Below are 22,329 nucleotides of genomic sequence, written 5' to 3' on the forward strand. Positions count from 1 at the left end.
CTACCTGACACCTGCACGTGGGAATTCATTCAACCAAAAACTGTCATCTGCCGCCTTCCAGGCATGTGGCAGTCAACAACACAAAGACTTGGTCCCTGTCCTCCAAAGACTCCAAAGTATTAATGAATACCATTAATCAGTGGAAACTAAGGAAGTAAGTGCTATCAGAGCAGAAGAGAGAGAAGACTGAAGAAATTTTGTGGAGAGAGAGATTTTTTTTTTTAGAAAGGATTTTTTTTCCGCAGGAACCTTTGAATAAAGTTTGTAGTGATTAGGAGAATTGGGATATGCAAGTAGGGAGCGCTGGTACTCCAGGGGGAGATGTATAATAAGGACAGTGATGGTACTAATAATGTCAGGGATGGCTAACATTTACTGAATACTCACTAGACACTAGGTACCGTGCAAAACACTGTACCTACAGGATTTAATTGAATTCTCATGACACACCTAAGGGGTGCAATTATAATTAAGCCTATGGTGCCCTCGTCACCCTGCAAAGACACAGCTGGTGAGCAGAGCAGGGATTTGAGCAAAGGCATATAGAGGGGCCAGTGCAGGCAAGTTGGAGGAATGCTGAGCAGTTTGGTTTTCCTGGTGCTTAGGGTATGGAAGATAGGATAACCAGGATTGAGGCCAGATCATGGAGGGCCTTGACCCCAGGCCAGAAATGGGTACAAGTAGCAAAATTAACCAAATCCTTTAAAATCCGCAGTGATGCAGCAAACAGACACTGAGTGAGGCAGGCCTAAGATGTTTATTCAGACTTTTAAATTTCCTGTGAAAAGTCAAAACCCGGTCACTTCACATTTAAATGTAGAATTACTTTTATGACTCAGTTATGTGTTGCAATGATATCTGAAGAGATTAATATTAATTCAATAAGGGCTCCATTTATTTCTGTAAAAACTTAATGGAAACTTTTAAATTTGCAATTGGACTCTAAATCTTGAAATAAGCATAATAAGGGCTCCATTTATTTCTGTAAAAACTTAATGGAAACTTTTAAATCTGCAATTGGACTCTAAATCTTGAAATAAGCATAAAGGCTTAAGCACCATGAATGAGAAAATCCATCTTCCATGCATCACTTCTCTATATGGGTTTCATGCTCTAGTTCAATTTCCAGACAAATCCTGTGCATGGAGGACAGGCTGACACCAGGCAGAGGGAAAACAGCGTAACACCCTGATAACACGCTAGCAGAGAATATTAGCTATGAGACTTCAGCAATTGCATACCTCTCTAAGCCTGTTTCTTTATCCATAGAATGGGGATAATAAACCTACTTCACAAGACTGCGAAAGAATTAAATAGCATGAAGCATGTCAAGTTTTTAGCACTGTCTACCATCCCATAATGTCCCAATGTAAGACAGTTAATATAAACCAGCCTGTTAGTGAGAAAATAAACTATTTTATTGTGTGCTTAAGAAATTCAGATTGACTTTCTATACCTGTCAATATGTTGGGAGTCTTTGAATTCTTTTTTTTTTTTTAAGATTTTATTTATTTATTTGATACAGACAGCAAGAGAGGGAATTCAAGCAGCGGGAGTGGGAGAGGGAGAAGCAGGCTTCCCGCTGAGCAGGGAGCCCAATGCTGGGCTCGATCCCAGGACCCCAGGATCATGACCTGGGCTGAAGGCAGATGCTAAAAAACTGAGCCACCCAGGCGCCCCTGATTTTTTTTCAATTATTTTTTCCACCATTATTCATCCTGAGAATTCTAAACATCCCTGTTTGTAAGTGCTTTTTAGATTTGCTCTACTATTTTAATTCTGTCTAGATCAAATCCATCTTCTGACTATTGATTTTGTAGGTTATCTTTGTTAGAATTAGCTTTCTTGATATGTTTTCAGATTTTTGACTCTAGGCGCATCTTGAGTGGAAAGTTTTTCCTCTTTCTGTGGTGTATGTGCATGTCTATATATTGAGTGTACTTTGAGTGAGTGCATTGTGTGTGTGTGTCTGCCCCTCCTGCCTCGTGGGTTTTCAGTTGCCCCTACCCAGAACCCCAAGGCTTCACTTTCAAAATCAGGTCCAATTATGGTGGGGTGGCATCCTGCCCCATGAATATTAGGAATATTATAGACCAAGTCTCCAGGCCAGCAAGCAGCTTGCTTTAGTCCTGGTTGATAGGTACACTAGCTGATCCATTGGAATTACTCAGGGATGCTCAGAATGCCTCTTCAGAGGCCCCGATGTTGGTGTGCTCCATATTTACCTGTGAGAGGCTTCGTAGACAAAGGTGGGGATGAAGAGTAAGTGGTCATGGGAAAACAAGAAGGTGTTACTGGGGTTGGGACCTCTAGTAGCCTATTCTTTACAGTATGGAGATCAGAACCTTCATTCCAAACACTCCTGGTTTATTTGATGGTAATTTCATCCTGCTCTCAGAGCTCTCTGCTACTGTGCAGGCACTGGCAAAGGTGGTATTCTTAGGTCTCTTGTCCCCTTATCACTCATATTGTGTACCAAATCATGCATGCTAAAAGTTGTGTTTTTTTAAAAATCATGTGTTCTTTGGGGTATAAGATAACTAACTCTAGAAATAACATTAATATATTTGAAGAGGAAAAACAAAGTGGGAGGATTTGCCCTACCAGATTTCAAGACCTTTTGTGGGGAGATGGGGGTGCCTGGGTGGCTCAGTGGGTTAAGCCTCCTTTGGCTCAGGTCATGATCTCAGGGTCCTGGGATCGAGCCCCGCATCAGGCTCTCTGCTCAGCAGAGAGCCTTCTTCCCCGCCTCCCACCTGCCTCTCTGCCTTACTTGTGATCTCTCTCTGTCAAATAAATAAAATCTTTGAGAAAAAAAAAAAAAAGACTTTTTAGGAAGTAATAGTAACTAAGATAGTGTGATATTGGTACCAGGCTATTTAGATCAATTGAACAGATTAGAGAGCCCCAATCAGACCCAGACAATATGGAAATTAAATAGCAATACAAACCAGTTAGGAAAGAATGGATTATTCAGTCAGTGGTGGTGGGACAACTGGTTACTATCTACCTACCTATCTATCTTCCTTCTAAGTAGGAAGATTCCTACTTCCCATCATAAACTGCAGGAAGACTAAAGAGCTAAATATAAAAAGCCAAATAATAAAATATTTAGAAGAAAAAGAAGGAGAATATTTTCATCTCCTTGTGGTAGAAAATAAATTCTTAAACCAAACACACACCAAAAAACAGAAACATAAGGGAGAGTGTTGATTAAGTTTAACTACATTAAAATAAAAGCCCCATATACAAAAGAAGGAAAGTACAAAAATTTCATTGCAGCAGTTTGCAATAGTTAAAAACAGTTGGTCGAGCATCTGACTTGTGATTTCAGCTCAGATCATGGTCTCATAGGTGGTGGGATTGAGCCCTGCATTGGTGTTGGCGGGGGCGGGGGGGGGGTCCATACTCAGCAAGGAGTCTGCTTGGGATTCTTTCTCTTTCCTTCTCCCTTTGCCACTCCCCACTCATTCCTTACTCCCTTTCTTTCTCTCTAAAGTAAATAATCTGAAAAAAAAAAAAAGGAAGAAATAAAGGAAAGAAACTACCCATATTTCCATAACCAAGAGGATGTATGAATTTTTTTATTGTGGACATCTGCCATTTGTTTTGACCATCCAGCATCTGAACCTACTTTATGCCTAGGGACTCCCTGCTTGCCAAGGCAGAGTGTACTTTCACTATAGATGACAAAAACGCCAGATTGTTGCTTTCTCGGTCCCCTCTGAAGCTAGGGCCCAGGCACATGACCCAGGTACCGCTAGTACGATAAGCCTGCCCCAGATTTTCATGCAGCTGTAAGGGCTGCCCAACCCTCTAGGCAGGGAGGGGTGTCAGGGGCACAGGGCTCCCAGAGGCTGTGGTGGCAGTGGTTCTCACCACCATGTTCTGGGTCAGCAGGACCATCAGCTATGGCTGTGGTGCCCCTAGTGGGCAAGTTTTACAGCACAATTTGGGACATTTCCCGTGGGTCAGTGGACCCTGCAAGCCTGATTCTTCCACCTTTCCAAAGATTTTCTGAGTTTTTTAATACATTCCTTTGTTTTTGTTTGTTTGCTTCAGTTAACCAGTTTGTTTCTGTTGCTGTCAGCTAAAAACCTTAACCCTGATAGATTATGGATTATGACATATTGTGTAACATACATGAGAATGCATACATCAAAATCAGGGCAAAAATTGGGTGAAATCAGAAGTCCTTGGGGCTGTAAGTTGCATCTGAAATTTAAAAAATGAAAAAAAATATATATAGCAAGTGTAGTAAAATACTAAGATTTGATAAAGCAGAGTGGTATGTACAAAGCTATTTTTTCTTTTTCACTTTTTCGTATGTAAGCTAGCACATGAACACACTGATACACACATGTATAAACTTTTATTATTATGAATGCAGAACTACTAAGAATATGAAGGTTTCAGAGCAACAGTATTCTATTGAAATTTGCCTCTCTTTCCAAAAAAGAAGATCCATTTCTGAGTGGGTCTGTATTTAAATTCACTTATACACATTATGACAAGAAAGGGGAAAAAAATATTTTGAAAATAGATCTAGTAGGGCATGAAGGTGAGAACTGAAATAACATTATATTTACATGTGTGGATTTTCTTATCACAAGGAAATATATAATTATCTTTTCTCAGAAATGTGCTTCTACCAAGGGGAGGCATCAAGACTTTTCGAAAAGCACAACTTCAACAAACATAACTGGGCATTTATCCCATTTACTAAGTTCCTTGGGTTCAGCATAAAGTAAATGAAGCCAATATTGAATATTCTAATGATAATTTTTAAGAAAGACTCTTCTAGTTACCCAGGAAAGCCAGATTTGGGTTTTTTTTTTTTTTGTTTTTGTTTTTTAGATTTTATTTATTTATTTATTTGTCAGAGAGAGCACAAGCAGGCAGAGGCAGAGAGAGAAGCAGGCTCCCCGCCGAGCAAGGAGCCAGATGCGGGACTCAGTCCCAGGATCCTGGGATCATGACCTGAGCCGAAGGCAGTGGCTCAACCAACTGAGCCACCCAGGCATCCCCAGGAATGCCAGTTTTAAATAACTTAATTAAAATATTATATTTAACAAATTTCAGTATCACATAAAAATTCTTTAAGCATAATTAAAACTCATAAGATTTGGTTTTATAAGCCTCATAACCTCCCTAGAAGTTTTGTGGAAACATAAACTTATCCCTACATTACAGATGTTAATACTGAGGTATAAAGAAATCAGAAGATTTATAGTCATGTTGAGAGTTAGTGGATAGAAGACAGATCCAAATTTAGCTTTCTGATTTGCCTTCTTGCTATTGGGTTACATGGTTTATCTGGTCTATTAATAGGCACCAATCAGCTCAAAAGTATGCTGTCGGTGTTTCATCTCCAGTCAGTGGGCCATTGTAATAGAAAAAAAAAATACACGCGCGTTCAAATTCCGGCTTTGTCAGTTACTACTTGGGTGCTTTAGTCAAATTATTGAATTTTCTGAGCATTAGTTTTCCCCATTTATGAGACTGGAATAAAGTGAGTATCTTACAGACCAACCTTGATGCATTCTTCTTGCATTTGTCAAACTGCAATTAAGACTCTAAGTCTCATTCTTACTGGTCAATTACTTGCAATCATTTAAATTAATTAAGTCCTCTGAACATAAGGCTTATATTTGTTTCAGAGCCACAGGTGCATATGTAACTGAAAAGGTTTACATTCAATTCTTTCAGTGTATTGAAAAGTGTTTTAGCACATTGGCACATAAAGTTCTATCCAGAATTAAACTTAAATGCTTTACCAAAGTAGCCACTTTGGTTTCTTCTAAAGTGATATTCTTTCTGTCCTCTCAGTTCTTTTTTTTTAGATTTATTTATTTGAGAGAGAGAGAGAGAGCAGGAGCACAAGCAGGGAGAGAGACAGGGAGAGGGAGACAAGCAGATTCCTGGCTGAGCAGAGTGCAACATGGGGCTGAATACCCAGGACCCCAAGATCCTGACCTGAGCTGAAATCAAGGGTCGTTGCTTAACTGACTGAGCCACCCAGGTGCCTCTGTCCTTTTACTTCTTTGAACATGATTTCTTACCATTACATTTCTAGGCTTCCTCCTCCTCCCATTAAGAACAAGGATGCATGGTTTGATCCTCAGCTGCTCTGTCCTGTGGTCCTCAGGAGGACATTGTGTGGGCAGGAAGGGGGCACATGCCAGTGTAGCACTTACAGCGTCCCTGAAGTGACAGACCTGGAGTATGATCACCTTATAAGCCACCAGCTGTCCTCCACAGATCAGCTCATTATAGTCCACGTGTTCTCAGCTAGCAACACGGACAAGACTACAAAAGAAATGGCCAAAGTGTATAGGAAACTGAACAGATGTAAAAGCATGCCTTGCCTTCAGGTGAGTGTCATGTTTATTAAGACATATTGTGACTAATGTTTACTTGCGTGTTACATCTTAAGACATTTCCTCAGCCACACAAAGGGCTATGGAGGAATTTCTCCCCACTTTTTCAATTGAGGTATGACCTTCATATAATAGAGGTCAAACATCTTAAGGGCATATAGCTTAATTAATGTTTTTGTATGTGTACGCCTGTATAATAACCACCCAGATCAAGATACAGAGTACTCCCAGGCCCAAAAAAGCTCCCTTTTGCCCTTTTCAGTCAGTAACCCACCTACCCCTGCCCCTGGGAACCACTTTTCTGACTTCCATCACCATAAATCAGTTTTGTCTGTTTTAGATCTTCATATTCATGGAATCACAGTGTACACATTTTGAAACACACAGTACGTTGTTGTGCTTCTTTTGCCAGAGGCTCGGAAGGTCAATACCAGGCATGCCAGCATCTTCCCATCTTGCCCCCATGATGGACACTACTAACCCAGCATCCTTTTCAGCCGAGCCTAGACCGGGCCCTAAACTCCTTTCCCTGACTGCACTGCAAGCAGCCTCTACCAGCTGACCCGAGTAGTAACTCGTGAAGCCTTTTCCCCACGAGAGCCTTTACTCTCAACACATTTAATGAGTATCCTCTAAGCCTAGTTGATTCTATCACTGTGACATTTTTTCACATTTGAGCCTTTTTTTCCAATTCCACTGTATCTGCCTATTTCAGGCTTTCGTCACCTCCCATCTGATTCTCTCCAGTGGCCTCTCTGACAAGTTTTCCTGCCTTTGGTCTTGGCGCCCCTGGTATTTGTTATATGTTGCTGGGTGTTCTTTTTAATATACGGACACAAGGGCATCATTCTCCTGCTGACAGTCTTCTAAGGACTTCCCTTCAGGCCAAATCCAATTTAGGATTACATTGAGGTCCCCCTCCTAGTGGGGCTCTTCCCACCCTGACTGCTCAGTTCCCTGTCCCAACCCTAGTGATAGCCCCGGGGGATATATTAAAGAACCTTTGCAGAATCCAGGTCTGAAGCTGGTGGGAGCTAAGGGCTTAGGCCACGTCGCCCCTTGCAGACATGCTGCCACTGAGTGGCCTTTTAAGATGTTGCCCTAAGTAGCCCTGAGCTTCTTTTGAGGGATGTTACAATATATTTTCCAGCCTAGTGTCCCCTATTTGAAGCCCAAAGTGAAAATTGTCTTTCTGAATGAGAAGCTTTACTTCCCATAAGAATCTGGTATATTGGGAAGCCTGGGTGGTTCAGTGGGTTAAAGCCTCTGCCTTCGGCTCAGGTCATGATCTCAGGATCCTGGGATCGAGCCCCGCATCGGGCTCTCAGCTCAGCGGGGAGACTACTTCCCCCTTTCTCTCTGTCTGCCTCTCTGCCTACTTGTGATCTCTCTCTGTCAAATAAATAAATAAAATCTTTTAAAAAATTAAAAAAATAAAGAATCTGGTATGTTTCCCCTTCCCCAGTGATGAGATTTTTGGTGCCCAACTGGGTTTCTCTTTTCACTTTACCTGGAAGTACAGAGCAAAGTTTTAAACTGAATTATAAAAATAGAGTAAGAACTTGTGGACCACTTATCTGAAATCCATTTCCTCTTTTGGATCCAGAGCTTCTGTTTATACTGAAATTTTCCCATCAAAAAAAATTTTTTTAATTTATAATTTTCTCTGATACTATTTTTTCTCTTTTCTTTTCTTTTTCTTTCTTTCTTTTTTTAATGCAGTGTTGTTCCAAGATTCATTGTTTCTCTGATTCTATTCTTACTTCCTATAAACCACCTCCAGTCTTTTGCTAAAAAAGCAGAATATAGGGAACCTGGGTGGCTCAGTGGGTTAAAGCCTCTGCTTTCGGCTCAGGTCATGATCCCGGGGTCCTGGGATCGAGTCCCGCATCGGGCTCTCTGCTCAACAGGGAGCCTGCTTCCTCCTCTCTCTCTGCCTGCACTCTGCCTACTTGTGATCTCTGTCTGTCAAATAAATAAATAAAATATTTTTTTAAAAAAGCAGAATATAAACAAATCTAAAATGTAAGTTTTGATGAGGGAAATATTATTTCATCCAGCAGAATTGATAGCAACCTTGTAGGAAAGTGACATGTCATTTTGTAACTCTGAATGGTGAAGAAAGAGAATACAGACTTAATTGGCTGGGTACCACAGGGTACCCTAGATTCTTTTTTAGATCATAAAAATGAAGGGAATGTTCCCATACCAGAGACCCTAAAGGGAATACAAATAAGAATGGGGAAGATCGTACAACATGTTAACATTCACCTGAGAACTCCAGTCTTCATCAAAAGGGTGGCCTGGTCAGACCAGGGTCTTGGCTCCCACTTCCTTTTCTTTCATTCCACCTAACCAGGGAACTGGGAGGCCTGTGTGATGCTGAAATTGTTAAGCTGCACTTGGAAGCTGGCCAGCAATAAGAATTCACGGGATACTCTGGTGGAAGCATCAAGGCTGTAGACAAAGCTCCTAGAAGGGTAGCCTGAGCCACAGGGGATATGGGATGGGTTCTGGGAGCACAGGGAGCACTGGTTCTGGGAGTGGCACCCTCACCGTTCCAGCCTGCCCTGAAACCAGATTCTCCTGCCCAGAGCTGGAAGCTTCTTTTTTTTTTTTTTTTTTAAAGATTTTATTTATTTATTTGTCAGAGAGAGAGCGAGCACAGGCAGACAGAGTGGCAGAGGGAGAAGCAGGCTCCCTGCGGAGCAAGGAGCCCGATGTGGGACTCGATCCCAGGACGCTGGGATCATGACCTGAGCCGAAGGCAGCCGCTTAACCAACTGAGCCACCCAGGCATCCCGAGCTGGAAGCTTCTTGATAGCAGGGCCCTGTTTTGCTCACCATCGTAGCCCTAGTGCCTGTCCTGGGCCGAATACATGGTTAACATCTACAATGTATTTGTCAAGTGAATAAATGAACCAACAAATGATTGAATGTTTCTTTAGTCTGAAGGCCAAATATGAGGGTATCTGGTCACTGCTAATTCTTTCTTGGTTTCATAGGAAGTACCTCTGGGACCATGGCTTGTGAAAGGAACTAGGTCTCCCCTGAAGAGGCAGACAAGCTGAATGGATGAGAGAGCAGGACCATAGTCAGGAAGAGTTCAAGTCCTCAGGAGGACAATAATGTCCATTAAATCCCAAGGGCTCTGATATACTTGGTGCAGACAGTACCTGCCATCCCCCCAACCCCATACCTGGCATCCAATGGACATTCAGTAAATGTTCGCTGAACTGATCTGAGATAGCAAAGTCAGAATAAGATCAAGAGAGCCGAAATTTATTGAGCACTTACTGTGTTGCAACCACTATTTACCTGAAATACCATTTAATTCTCAAAAGAGCCATAAATGGCTGGCTCTCTGCATTTGTGTCCATTGAGTGCAGGTCGATACCTGAGACAGGACAGATAGATCACTTGTCCAAGGTTCCTCAGTCAGGTAGGGGTGGGGGTGAGAGTTACACCAGGCAGTCTTACTCCAGGACCCATGCTCTTTAGCACCATGCTCTGCCATGTAGCCTTGTGGAGCAGGAAGAGCAGTGGCTAAGGGGGGCAAGAGTGGAATCAAATGAGATGAATGGATTGGGAGGAATGGTGCATATCCCGCACCTCAGAAGTGTGAGCTTGGGCATGCGGAGGCAGAAGGCATGGCAGGGGCCTCGTGTGTGTGCTCAGCAGGAATTGTGAGGGCCAGTACAGCTGATAAAAGGAGCCATGCCTGGCTGACCCCTTTCAACAATGAGGAACTAAGTAGATACAAGTAATATCTACTTGAGGATGAAGCTTTTTTGATAGCACAATTCTGTATATTTATTCATTCAGGTGATAAACATTCACTGAGCTCCTACAATATGCTGGGAGTGGGATAGCAACTTGATACAGAAAAATGAATTAGAGCCTGATTGTGTCCTCAAGGAAAAGACAATCCAGAGAACAGTCACAACAGGTGACATGGTGACATGAGTGCTGGGTCAGAAGTATCAACAGAACATTTAGGCAAGAAGTGGCTTGTAGGACTAGTAAGACTTGTAAGACTAGAAAGAATTAACGGAGTGAATATTTCCCACAAACTACATTTTTGAAGGCATGTTGGAAAACTACACATTGGAACGCAAGAAGATAGCAAGTTGCAGGATGAACCTGGGAGGTGGGAAAGACATCAGTATTGGGGGGTGCACTTTGAGGGAGTTAGCAGCTAATGAAGGTAGCAGAGGTCTAACTCTGAGGTTCAATAAGGAACCCCAACTCTCCTTGAAAAGGAAGAGGAGCCATTAAAGGATTTTAAGCAAAGAAGTAACGTGAAGAGATTTTGTATTTTAGAAGAATAATTTTGACAGAATGTTCCAGAAAAAATTGGAATGACAGAGAGACCTAGTATCACATTTACCTCAGGTGAGAAATGGTCAGGCAGTGGCAGCCATGGGAGTGGAAAAGGATGCTAAGTCTGAGTTGTAGTTAGAAGCAAGACTCTGTAAGATTTGATATGTTGGGTGAGGGAAGAATTTAAGATGCCTCCCAGCTTCTTGCTTGCACAATTAGAAGAAGAACAGTACCATTTGTTGAGGCAGGAAATTCAGAAGGATGAGGATAAGAAATGTCTGTTACCTATTACCTATTACTACATAACAAATCACCCCCAAAACTTACAGTCCTAGTACAGCAACCGCATATTTGCTCATGACCTGCTCAGAACTAGCAGGGATGATCTGACACAGCATTGGCTGGGCCAGTTTGAGTACAGCTGGAGGATTCAAGAAGAGCTTCATATGGCTGGCAGGTAGAACTGCTGGTATTAGGAGCTCAGCAATGGCTGTTGGCCAGGGACCTCTGTTCTCCTCATGAGAGCCGCCTTTCTAAGAGTTATTCAGGTTTCCTCACACTATGATGTCCATGTTTTGAGAAGGAATGTTCCAAGAGGTGAAGATGGAACCTGGAGACCTCTTAAGGCCTGGTCTCAAAAGTTATACAGTATATTCTTGGTCATAGCCTATCACAGGGCCAGCCCAGATTCAAGGGGAGTGGAAGTAGACCTCCATCTCCTGATAGGTAGAGTGGCAAAAAATTTATAGACATCTTTAATCCACATAAGAATGTTCGAAGAGGGATGCCTGGATGGCTCAGTCACTAGAGCATGGATCTCTTGATCTAGGGTCATGAGTTTAAGCCCCACATGGGGCATAGATCTTACTCAACAAACACACACACACACACACACACACACACACACACACAAAGAGAGAGAGAGAGATGAAAAATTCAGATGGGCATGTGGAGTTGGAGGTACTAGAGTGTCATCAAAATGGATACATCAGGAAGTAGACAATTCAACCCACAAGTCTGATACTCAGAGGAGAGCACTAGCTTTGGAAAACATTTGGTGCACAGAAATAGTAGCAAAAATTATGGGTTACCCAAGGGGTATGTGAAGAGAGAGTGAGGAGCAGGAATCTATTTTAGATATTTAGATTTTTTTTTTAAGATTTTGTTTATTTATTTGACAGGCAGAGATTACAAGCAGGCAAAGAGGCAGGCAGAGGGAAGAAGGGGAAGCAGGCTCCTGCAGAGCTTGATCCCAGGACCCTGGGATCATGACTCAAGCCTAAGGCAGAGGCTCCAACCCACTGAGCCACCCAGGTGCCCCAGATATTTAGATTTTAGGTATTTAGAGGTCAAGTAAAGGAAAAATTGTGCTTGATCAAGACTGGGATGGAAGACACAGAGAAATAGAAAGAAAACAGAAGGGTGGGACCACAGAGGCCCAGGAGAGAGTTTGAGAAGGAGGACTGTTTAGTAATTTCAAATCCCTCAAAGAGTTCAAGAAATAGAAGAAACATGAAAATGTCCACTGGCCTTGGCAATACAGAGGTTCTTTGATAAGTTTAGGAAGAAGGCATTCCTAATGGAGTGATAGGAAGAGAGTCTAGAATTGTTGGCTCAAAGATGCAAATACTGCTGAATGGAACAAAGGATTTGTTACTTGGGATTTAATATCTTTACATCTTTTTTTTTTTTTTTTTAGAGTTGTTCAGATCCCTTTCGATTGCTCAAATACAACATCACCTCTGCATGTAAATTTACTGGGGGCAGTTGTCCACTTCTGGTTCAAAGGCACAATGTCATTCCAGGAATATTTTTGGTACGTGCTTTGAGATATATGACTGTTTTAACCAACCTACTATGTTGTTATATGTCAATGATGTTGTGTATGATGCTTGTGTGACTTAGAGATTATTCATAAGAAAGAAAGGAGGGGGTGCCTGGGTGGCTCAGTGGGTTAAAGCCTCTGCCTTCGGCTCAGGTCATGATCCCAGGGTCCTGGGATCGAGCCCCAAATCGGGCTCTCTGCTCAGCAGGGAGCTTGCTTCCTCCTCTCTCTCTCTCTCTCTCTCTCTGTCTGGTCTGCCTCTCTGCGTACTTGTGATCTCTGTCAAATTAAAAAAAAAAAAAAAAAAGAAGAAGGAAAAAAAAGGAGAGAGTGAAGAAATAGATAAGCTCGAATCACAGCCTTCTGTGCTTCCCCCCTGACTACAGGTTTTCTTAGAAGTGCAAGTGGATATTCTTCTAAATGTTGGATTATCATTGCAATTGCTCTAATGTGGTTAAAAATTGAATACTCTCTTAACACTGAGGTGATCAAATCCTCTACCTCATGAGTTGATATGGGATTATAAATGCTAAACTTTAATTCTTGCATTTAAGAAGCTTATAGCCTAACTGAGGAGATAGGATACATAATATCCATACCTTATGGCTAAACAGAATAACTACTGTGACTGAGGCAGCCTAGTATGGTAGAAAAAGCAGGAACTTGGAAAATCAACAAACCTGAGTCCAGACCTTGGTTCTACTATTTGCCTGCTCTGTGTCCTGGGGCAAATTACTAAGCCTCTCTGAGCCTGTTTCCTCCCTTACGAAAAGGGAAAATGATAACCAACTCATAAAATTGTAAAAATTCAATGAGATTATGTGCATAAAGTGCTCATTTCAATTCCTGGCATATCGTGGGTACTTATTAAATGGTAATTCCCTTCCACCAATTTTTCAGTTCAACAAATGTGTATGGAATGCCTGTCCTATGCCAAGCACAATATTGGTTCTGAGGATACAAATTTTTAAAAAAAGCCTTAGTCCCTCCTGCCAAGGAACTCCTAGGTCAAGGGCAGGGCGGTGCAGACTGTGGCTTCCTGAGAGTCATGAGATGTGAGCTGAACCCTGAAGGCGGTTTCATACAGAGAGGTAAAAAGGAGAGGGAATTTCCAGGAAGATGCAGTGTTACTAGTACAGGTAAAAAGGAAAGGCTGAGAACACAAGAAATCTGGAGAGAGAGAGAACAAGTGAGCATGCATGTGGCGGGGGGATAGGGAGCAGAGGGAGAGAGATTTTCAAGCAGGCTCTATGCCCGGAATGGAGCCTGATGCAGGGCTTGGTCTCACAACTCTGAGATCAAGAGCTAAGCCAAAATCAAGAGTCCAGTGCTTAACTGACTTGGCCCCTAAGGTTTGCCTGAAGACCTGGTTTTTAGTCCTGCACCTTCCACTATAACCAGCGGTATATACTTGGGTTGAGCTCGTCTGGAGGTGGAGGAGACTAGATTAGATCAGTGGCTCTCACCGCTGGCTCCTGCCTTAGCTGCATGAGCCTCACCCTGGAACAGTCAAATCAGAATTCCTGGGGAGGAGACTCAGCATCAGCTTTTTACATCAACTTTATTATGATATATTCTACATACAATACAAAGCACTCACTTTACTGTACAGTTTCAGAAACTTTTTGACAAATGTGCATACTCTGCCTCCATAATCAAGACAGAAAACATTGCCACCACCCCAGAAAGTTTCCTTCAGTTCTTTCCTTCTGCCTTCATCCCCAGACAATTGCTGATCTGCTTTCTGTCGCTATAGATTAGGTTTGCCTTTTCTAGAATTCATCTAAAAGGATTCATATAATAAGCATTCTTTCATTGGGCTATTGGGAATGTCAGTGTTCCTTAAAAGGTTCCTTGGAGGGACCCCTGGGTGGCTCAGTCTGTCAAGTGTCCAACTCTTGGTTTTGGCTCAGGTGGTGATCTCAGAGTCATGAGCTTAAGCCCTGCATTGGGATCCACACTTAGTGGAAAGTCTGCAAAAGTTTCTCTCTGCCCCTCTCCACCCTCGCTCACTCATGCCTTCTCTCTCTCTCTCTCAATTAAACTAAATAATTTTTAAAAATATACATACGTACATACATACATACATACTTCCCCAGATTATTTTAATGAAGAACAAAGGACTTGATGCTCTCTCAGGGTCCTTCTAGCTAAAAAAAATCACAGTTTCATCTGCGTGCCTGAGGTACTTTATAAGAATTGCATTTTAGGAGTAATAAGAGTGACTGCCGTCATTGTAATAATTATGACAATGCCAACCCTAATGTTCATAGAGCTTTTACGATGCGTCCAGGCCCTGTGCTGTTGTTGTTCATCTGTATTTTCCTACCTAAATCCCCACAGCAGGGATTAACCGCCGGGGCGGTAGGTGCTAGTATTATCCCTGATAACAGAGATGGAAACTAAAGCTTAAGGAAACTGAGTGACCTGTCCAAGGCAAGGAGCTAGCTAGCGAGTGGTGCGGTTAGGATTCAAACCCAGATTTCCCTCCAATAAACAGACTGCTTTTAATCAAGACGCTAGAAAATCTCCCACCAGGTAAAGTTTCAGCGTCCAGGACTGCAGAAGTGTAAAGTGATACCAGATGAATGCTTTCAGTTTGTTGATGCATTCCAGCTGGGAGAAGAAACTAATTTAAAGGTACATTTAGCAAGAAAGGCTTAAGGCAAAGAACCTCTCACCTTAATGTGAAAAGTAAGCCAGTTGGTTGAGAGTGTCAAATGGCAGATAAGACTAAAGAGACTTAGGGGCGCCTGGGCAGCACAGTTAGTTAAGTGTCCAACTCTTTATTTCAGCTCAGGTTGTGGTCTTGGGATCGTGAGATGGATTCCTTCCTCGGGTTCCATGCTCAGTGGGGAGTCTGCTTGAGACTCTGTCTCCCTCTCCCTGTCCCTTTCCGCCTGCCCCTGCCAATTCTCTCTCTCTCAAATATATAATAATAATACAGACTAAAGAGACTTGGGGGAATGAGATGGGTCAGAGGCTGCAACCATGCATATCATTTGATATATATACAAAATAGAGATAGATGGTTCGTCTACTGATATCATTCTAGTAAAGTGAATAACCTCAGATCACCAAAAAAAAAAAAAACTTTAGTTTTCAAAATACACATCCACTGTCTCTCTGAACAATGAACAATAAGTCTTATTCTGTGGTAGGGAAATCTTCCCACATACTGGCAGGTGATCATATACCTCCCTCCTTCTGCAAGCCTGGTTGATCCTGTGTCTTGGCAGACTTGCTTGGTTGGTTATAGTCTATGCTTCCTATAAATTTCCTAGTGGTTAAAAAAAAAAAGCAGCATAGGCACAATGAAAATATATGTCCTCCTTATATCTGCACTCATCCCAAATCTTGTCAGCTGAGATCCTCCCAGCTCCCTGTAAGAGAATACATGATCACTTAAAACAAACAGGTTCCTATTTAAATGCTGGCTTGCCAAGCCAAGCCAAGATCAAGGCTCAGCCTCAGCCCGCGTAGTGTCTGTCCACTGGGTGACAGTGTTGATCCGTCTGACACAAATGTGCTTTGTCTCTGGGCCAGAAAACTCCAGGAAAGATTGCAACCAGATGGCTTTCTGAGGGCCTTGGGGAATGGCTCTGTCTTTCTTCTCCAAGTATGGCAGAATCCTTGTTTTTCTTTATTTTTCAAGGGAAAATGTGAGGTGTAGAATTGTTCCAGTTACCATGTTGGGCTGGGTTTCTGTGCAAAGTGGTACAGAGAACGGATGTGATTGTCCCTAATAAGTAAACCTGTATTTTCTTCATAATGTAAGAAGGCAAAAAGCTGCAAAAAGCATTGTGAAAACTCAGCTGAAAATGCACTTCAGCTGTTCACCTAGATGCCATGGGATGGATCGATTCTTTACCCAAGGTGTTCACTCTTACACAAATGGGCTGGTGTCTGGGAAGAGTATTTCCCAGGGCTCTGACAAGGGGCAAGGTTGTCTGTGGAGTACTGATTCCAATTTGCCGGGGCACGGTTTGTGCATTGTTCCACCTATTCCAACGTGATCCCTGTCTTCAGGAGGAGAGAGAAATAGATAAGCTAGAGCAAATACTGTAAGTCAAGTAAGACTTGATGTGATCAGTAGAAATGATGGAGTTAATGTAAGAGAGGAGAGGGAATGATGGAACCATCCACATTCCCACTTTAAAAGGAGAAGGCCAGATAGTGAGTTGAGTGTTTGCTTCAAGATGCTAAGAGGGTTGGTTTGGGCAACTGTTCTCTTCCACTTCTCCTCCCCAAGATGGAAAGGACAATGATTTAAAATAATGGAACTCTTAAGTGAGCAGTACAGCAATGTTAATGTCATACTCTGCTTCCAAACTTTTAAAATCAGTTTGAAAGATTAAAATAGAATTAGCAGTTTGAGAAATTATACCACAGAACCTTTTTAGCACCTAAAAAGTTTTTTTTTTTCCTCCTTTGCTTTACATGATATTGTTTGGTCTAATCTATTTGTGGGATACGTTAGCACATTTATATTTTATTACACTTAACAAAACTTTGGGGAGATATATATATATATAAAAATGTTTACAAAATCAGTGTTTGTACAGTCAATTTATGATGAGAGTAAATATATATATATAATATACATACATATATATATATATATACACACACACACACACACACACATACTTAAAAATATAGTAAAACTGCAGTAGTATTTTCTTAGGGAGTTCTGCTGGAGTTCTGAGAACTTCAAGTCTGGGTTAGAAATCCAAACAGGTTGTCTGGCTGTGTGAAGATGGCGCTCTCATTCTAGGGCTCACACAGACACTGAGCAACACAGGACAAAGGTGAGCTGTGAGCGACCCCCGTCTCTGCTCTTTGGACATTTCAAGGCCTCTCTGGGCCTCATCGACCACACCCAGGCAGCATGGGCCTATTTCGGGCAAACTGTCGCCACAAACATTATGATATTCTCTTTGGTGCACATTAAGGACATTTGAGCAGAGTTTTAGTATTCTCTACCCAGCAGGGGTCTACCATTTCATCCTCAGAATGAAAGGATTTAGGAGAGGTGGCTCACAGCAGAGGAAGATGAGCACTTTCTGGGACTCACCAGAGCAGAATGGATTCTCTCGGGAAGCAAAGCCAATGGGCAGCATGTCCCAACGTGTCTGCCTGCTTCCCCAGCGAGGCTCAACAAAAGCAAACAGAGAATTGGGTAGAGGCATGTACACCCACAGGAGCTCCAGAACATGCTCTCTGTTGATCTCTGCAAACACGAGCACAAGATGTGTTCTTCCTCCAATTTCTTTATCTACTTCATTCTCTAGTGAAGGTCTTTGGAGGCTTATGTGGCCGCTCTGTGAGAAGCCAGCACCACAGATAATTTGAGAAGAGTGACCTCATGGTAAAATCCGATTTTTTTAAATTAAAAAAAAAAAAAAGCATAAAGGAGAAGATAAAAAGCATCCATGCTTCCTGCTACCCAGAAATAAACACTGTTAATTGTTCACTGTCTGTCTTCCCAATGTCTACACATACACACACACACCCCAAACTAGAGGCTTGAGGCACATATAACAATATATTATAAGCATTTCCCTAAATCATCAAGTATCATTTCTATATTCTTTTATAGCAGCATCATTTATGTTGGCTGAATAATGTTCCAGTATAAGGCTGGACCATGATTTATTATTTACTATCTCTTTTGTTGCTGGGCACCAAATTATTTCAAAGAAGAACATTTTAAAAAATAGAGCTGTCTCCCAACAACATGGATAGAACTAGAGAGTATAATGCTAAGCAAGATAAGTCAGTCAGAGAGAAAAATACCATATGATTTCACTCATGGAATTCCACTCATGTGGAATTTAAGAAACAAAACAAATGAGCAAAGGGGACAAAAAAGAGAACAAATCAAGAAACAGACTCTAACCTAGAGAGAACAAGCTGGTGGTTAGCAGAGGGGAGGTGGGTGGGAGAATGGGTGAAAGAGGTGATGGGGATTAAAGAGCATACTTACCATGATTAAAATAAAATAACTAGAGCTGTCTAATGTGGGAATGCAGAGCTTTGCAAAGCAATGAGCTCTTCTTTTCAGAGGCTAGAGTATAAGTTTTGGAGGGATATCTCAGAAGGAATTGCTACCGTGAGTGGATGCCTTCTTTCTATTTTCTTGCCCCATTTTTCTTGGCAATTATTTTTCTGCCCAGGTTTCACCCTCCTCCTCTGTGCTTCAGTCCCATTTTAATCTTGATTCCGACTGTCTCTTTCCTCCTCCTTAGTACCAAATTCAGAAATAACTGACTGCATATCTGTCCCTACCATAGGCTTTGGAGCCAAAGAGGAGAGTCCCTTTTCTGGCCAAAATGACCAGGTACGCTCTAGGCCCAATAAGCGTTTCTGTTTAATACTCGAATAGCTTAGCATCACATCATAAAATTATACCAGGCCTGTAATGTTCTTTAAAAACGGGATACTATTTTAAACAAATGAGATACTATTTAAGATGGGCACGAAAAAGAGTTGACAGAAGAAATTTTAAGTGTGTCTAAAATAAGAAAAAACCTTTCAAGGAGATGCCCTCTATGTACAGTAGCATCAGTATGTGTACATAAAGAGTGAAAATAATTCTGTCATTAGTTATAAAGTCTAGCAACATTGTATCAGTCCCTTGAGATCTTCAATTCTGCTTTGATCTCATTTGGGGTAGGAGTCTACTCTTCTGATTTTTGTTGCATCCTTTATAGTGGTTACAAAATCAGTGTTTGTACAGTCAATTTACAATAAGAGAGTAAATTTAACATTTAGAATCCAAAAATCTAAAGGGTATCCCTATTTCCAAAAGCCAGTAGGCAGTTTTCATTCTCTACTTGGGAGCCCATTGTGTAATCTGTGTAAGATGAAGCCAGTGATTTAACTTCAGACAAAAAAAATTTGTTGGATGTATTTCAGCAACTCTTATTACCAAAGGGAATAAGCCACATTGTCCTAGGAATGATGTGTTTATAGAAAGTTATAAACACAATTCTAAACGCCTCTAATGAAACAGTGAGTGGCAGAACTTCAAACTGAACCAGTTGATGGACCCATGGCTGCTTTGTGACACGCTGATGTGTCCTTTCCTCAGCTTTTCCCAAGCTGGCTGTGACTGCTTCCTTGCACCCCCGCCACAGTGCTCTCTGTTTAGGGTAGAACACCTGGGTTTTAGAAAAAAGACTTTTGAATTGGAGTCTTTGCTGAATATTAAATTTCTTTAGCGAGCCCCTTCCTTCCTAATAGCGTATGGTTTTCTCCTTCGACATTGGATTGGGCTCAAATTTAGTACAAATGACTCATGGCAACTCTTATTAAATAATATTTTCATTTATAAAGCATTCTGTATATCTCATTTGGCTCAATTCTTATAACAATTCTGTGAAGCTGGCATGCCACAGGACATTTTCTCTCTTCCTGACCGGGGAAGTGAAGCTTGAGTGGCAGAGGGGCTTATCCAGTATTACACAGCTCATCAATCCTGGGGTTGGGTTAGCAACTTTCAATCCAATACTCTGTCTACTATACACAAAAGAATAAAGAGAGGAAGTGTAAATTGACGCAGCTGCTGTGGGAAACAGTACTGTGGTTTCTCAGAAAATTAAACAGAAAATTATCATATGATAATTTGATAATTAGCCAAAATAATTGGAAGCAATGATATTATCATATGATAATTTGATAATTAACCAAAATAATTGGAAGCAAGGACTTCAACAAATATTTGTTTTAGGGGAGCATTATACGCAATGGCCAAAAGATGGAAAATTCCAAACGTCCATTGACAGATGAAAGGACAAACCAAATGTGGTATAGAACTACAGTGAAATGTTGTTCAGCCTTAAAAAGGAATGATCTGATATAGACCATAACATGGATGCACCTTGAAGACATTACACCAAGTGAAGTAAGTCAGAAACAAAAAGACAGATACTTGATGATTCCACTTGTATGAGGTCCCTAGACTAGTCAAATACAGAGAGACAGAAAGAACCGTGGTTCCTGGGGCTTGGCAGAGAGGAGAAAGGGGAGTCGTTGCTTAATGGGTACAGAGTTTGTTTGGGATAATGGAACGTTCAGGAGAGGATGGTGGTAATGGTTGCACAAAGATGTGAATGTCCTTAATAGCACTGAACTGTATGCTTAAAAACAGCTAACACAGTAAATTTTGTTACATATATTCTCCCACAATAAAGAGAAAAAAAAAAAAAAAGAGAGGTGGTGTGTAGGAAAAATAGCAAACCTTTGATTATACCCTTGGTTCTGCCCCTGACTTGTTAAGTGACCACAGGTAATTTACCTCTCTAGTCCTCAATTTCTTTTTTCTTTTTTCTTTTTTTTTTTTGGTAAAGACTTTTATTTATTTATTTGACAGACAGAGATCACAAGTAGGCAGAGAGACAGGCAGAGAGAGGAGGAAGCAGGCTCCCTGCTGAGCAGAGAGCCCGATGCAGGGCTCGATCCCAGGACCCTGGGATCATGACTCGAGCCGAAGGCAGAGGCTTTAACCCACTGAGCCACCCAGGTGCCCCTAGTCCTTAATTTCTTAATCTCGGTATTGGGGGATGGGATTAGATAATTTCCAGGCATCCTCCTAATTCCAACAGTCATCAGAAAACTGGGTTTTCCACATAAAGTATTATATCATCTGCAAAGAGTGAGAGTTTGACTTCTTTGCTGATTCGGATGCCTTTTATTTCTTTTTGTTGTCTGATTGCTGAGGCTAGGACCTCTAGTACTATGTCGAATAGCAGTGGTGATAGTGGACAGCCCTGCCGTGTTGATGACCTTAGGAGAAAAGCTCTCAGTTTTTCCCCATTGAGAATGATATTCGCTGTGGGTTTTTCATAGATGGCTTTGATGATATTGAGGTATGTACGCTCTATGCCTACTCTGTGAAGAGTTTTGATCAAGAAAGGATGCTGTACTTTGTCAAATGCTTTTTTAGCATCTACTGAGAGTATCATATGGTTCTTGTTATTTCTTTTATTAATGTATTGTATCACATTGATTGATTTGCGGATGTTGAACCAAACTTGCAGCCTAGGAATAAATCCCACTTGGTTGTGGTGAATAATCCTTTTAATGTACTGTTGCATCCTACTGGTTAGTATTTTAGTGAGAATTTTTGCATCTGTGTTCATCAAGGATATTGGTCTGTAATTCTCCTTTTTGATGGGGTCTTTGTCTGGTTTTGGGATCAAGATAATGCTGGCCTCATAAAATGAGTTTGCAAGTTTTCCTTCCATTTCTATTTTTTGGAACAGTTTCAGGAGAACAGGTATTAATTCTTCTTTAACTGTTTGGTTGAATTCCCCTGGGAAGCCGTCTGGCTCTGGGCTCTTGTTTGTTGGGAGATTTTTGATGACTGCTTCAATTTCCTTACTGGTTATGGGTCTGTTCAGGTTTTCTATTTCTTTCTGGTTCAGTTTTGGTAGTTTATATGTCTCATTTCTTCCAGATTGTCAAATTTGCTGGCATATAGTTGCTCTTAATATGTTCTTATAATTGTTTGTATTTCTTTGGTGTTGGTTGTGATATCTCCTCTTTCATTCATGATTTTATTAGTTTGGGTCCTTTCTCTTTTCTTTTTGATAAGTCTGGCCAGGGGTTTATCAATCTTATTTATTCTTCCAAAGAACCAGCTCCAAGTTTCATTGATTTCTTCTACTGTTCTTTTAGTTTCTATTTCATTGAATTCTGCCCTGATCTTTATTATTTCTCTTCTCCTGCTGGGTTTAGGCTTTCTTTGCTGTTCTTTCTCCAGCTCCTTTAGCTTGTGTATTTGAGACCTTTCTT

General features: G+C 41.4%; 1 protein-coding gene across 1 annotated transcript in view; it reads left to right on the forward strand.

Annotated features, from left to right (window-relative positions):
• The window catches only part of LOC308347027 (uncharacterized protein C3orf20 homolog), a gene marked incomplete at its 5' end in the record, with an annotated part of 80,193 nt that overhangs the window by 43,419 nt on the left and 14,445 nt on the right, over positions 1 to 22,329 (forward strand). The window contains 2 exons of the mRNA XM_080810203.1: positions 6,077 to 6,374; positions 12,403 to 12,519. Of these exons, the coding sequence (XP_080666329.1) occupies positions 6,077 to 6,374; positions 12,403 to 12,519 (415 nt within the window). The remainder of the gene's footprint in view (positions 1 to 6,076; positions 6,375 to 12,402; positions 12,520 to 22,329) is intronic.

This window comes from Martes martes (assembly GCF_963455335.1).
Source record: "Martes martes genome assembly, chromosome: 8".
Lineage (NCBI taxonomy): Eukaryota > Metazoa > Chordata > Mammalia > Carnivora > Mustelidae > Martes > Martes martes.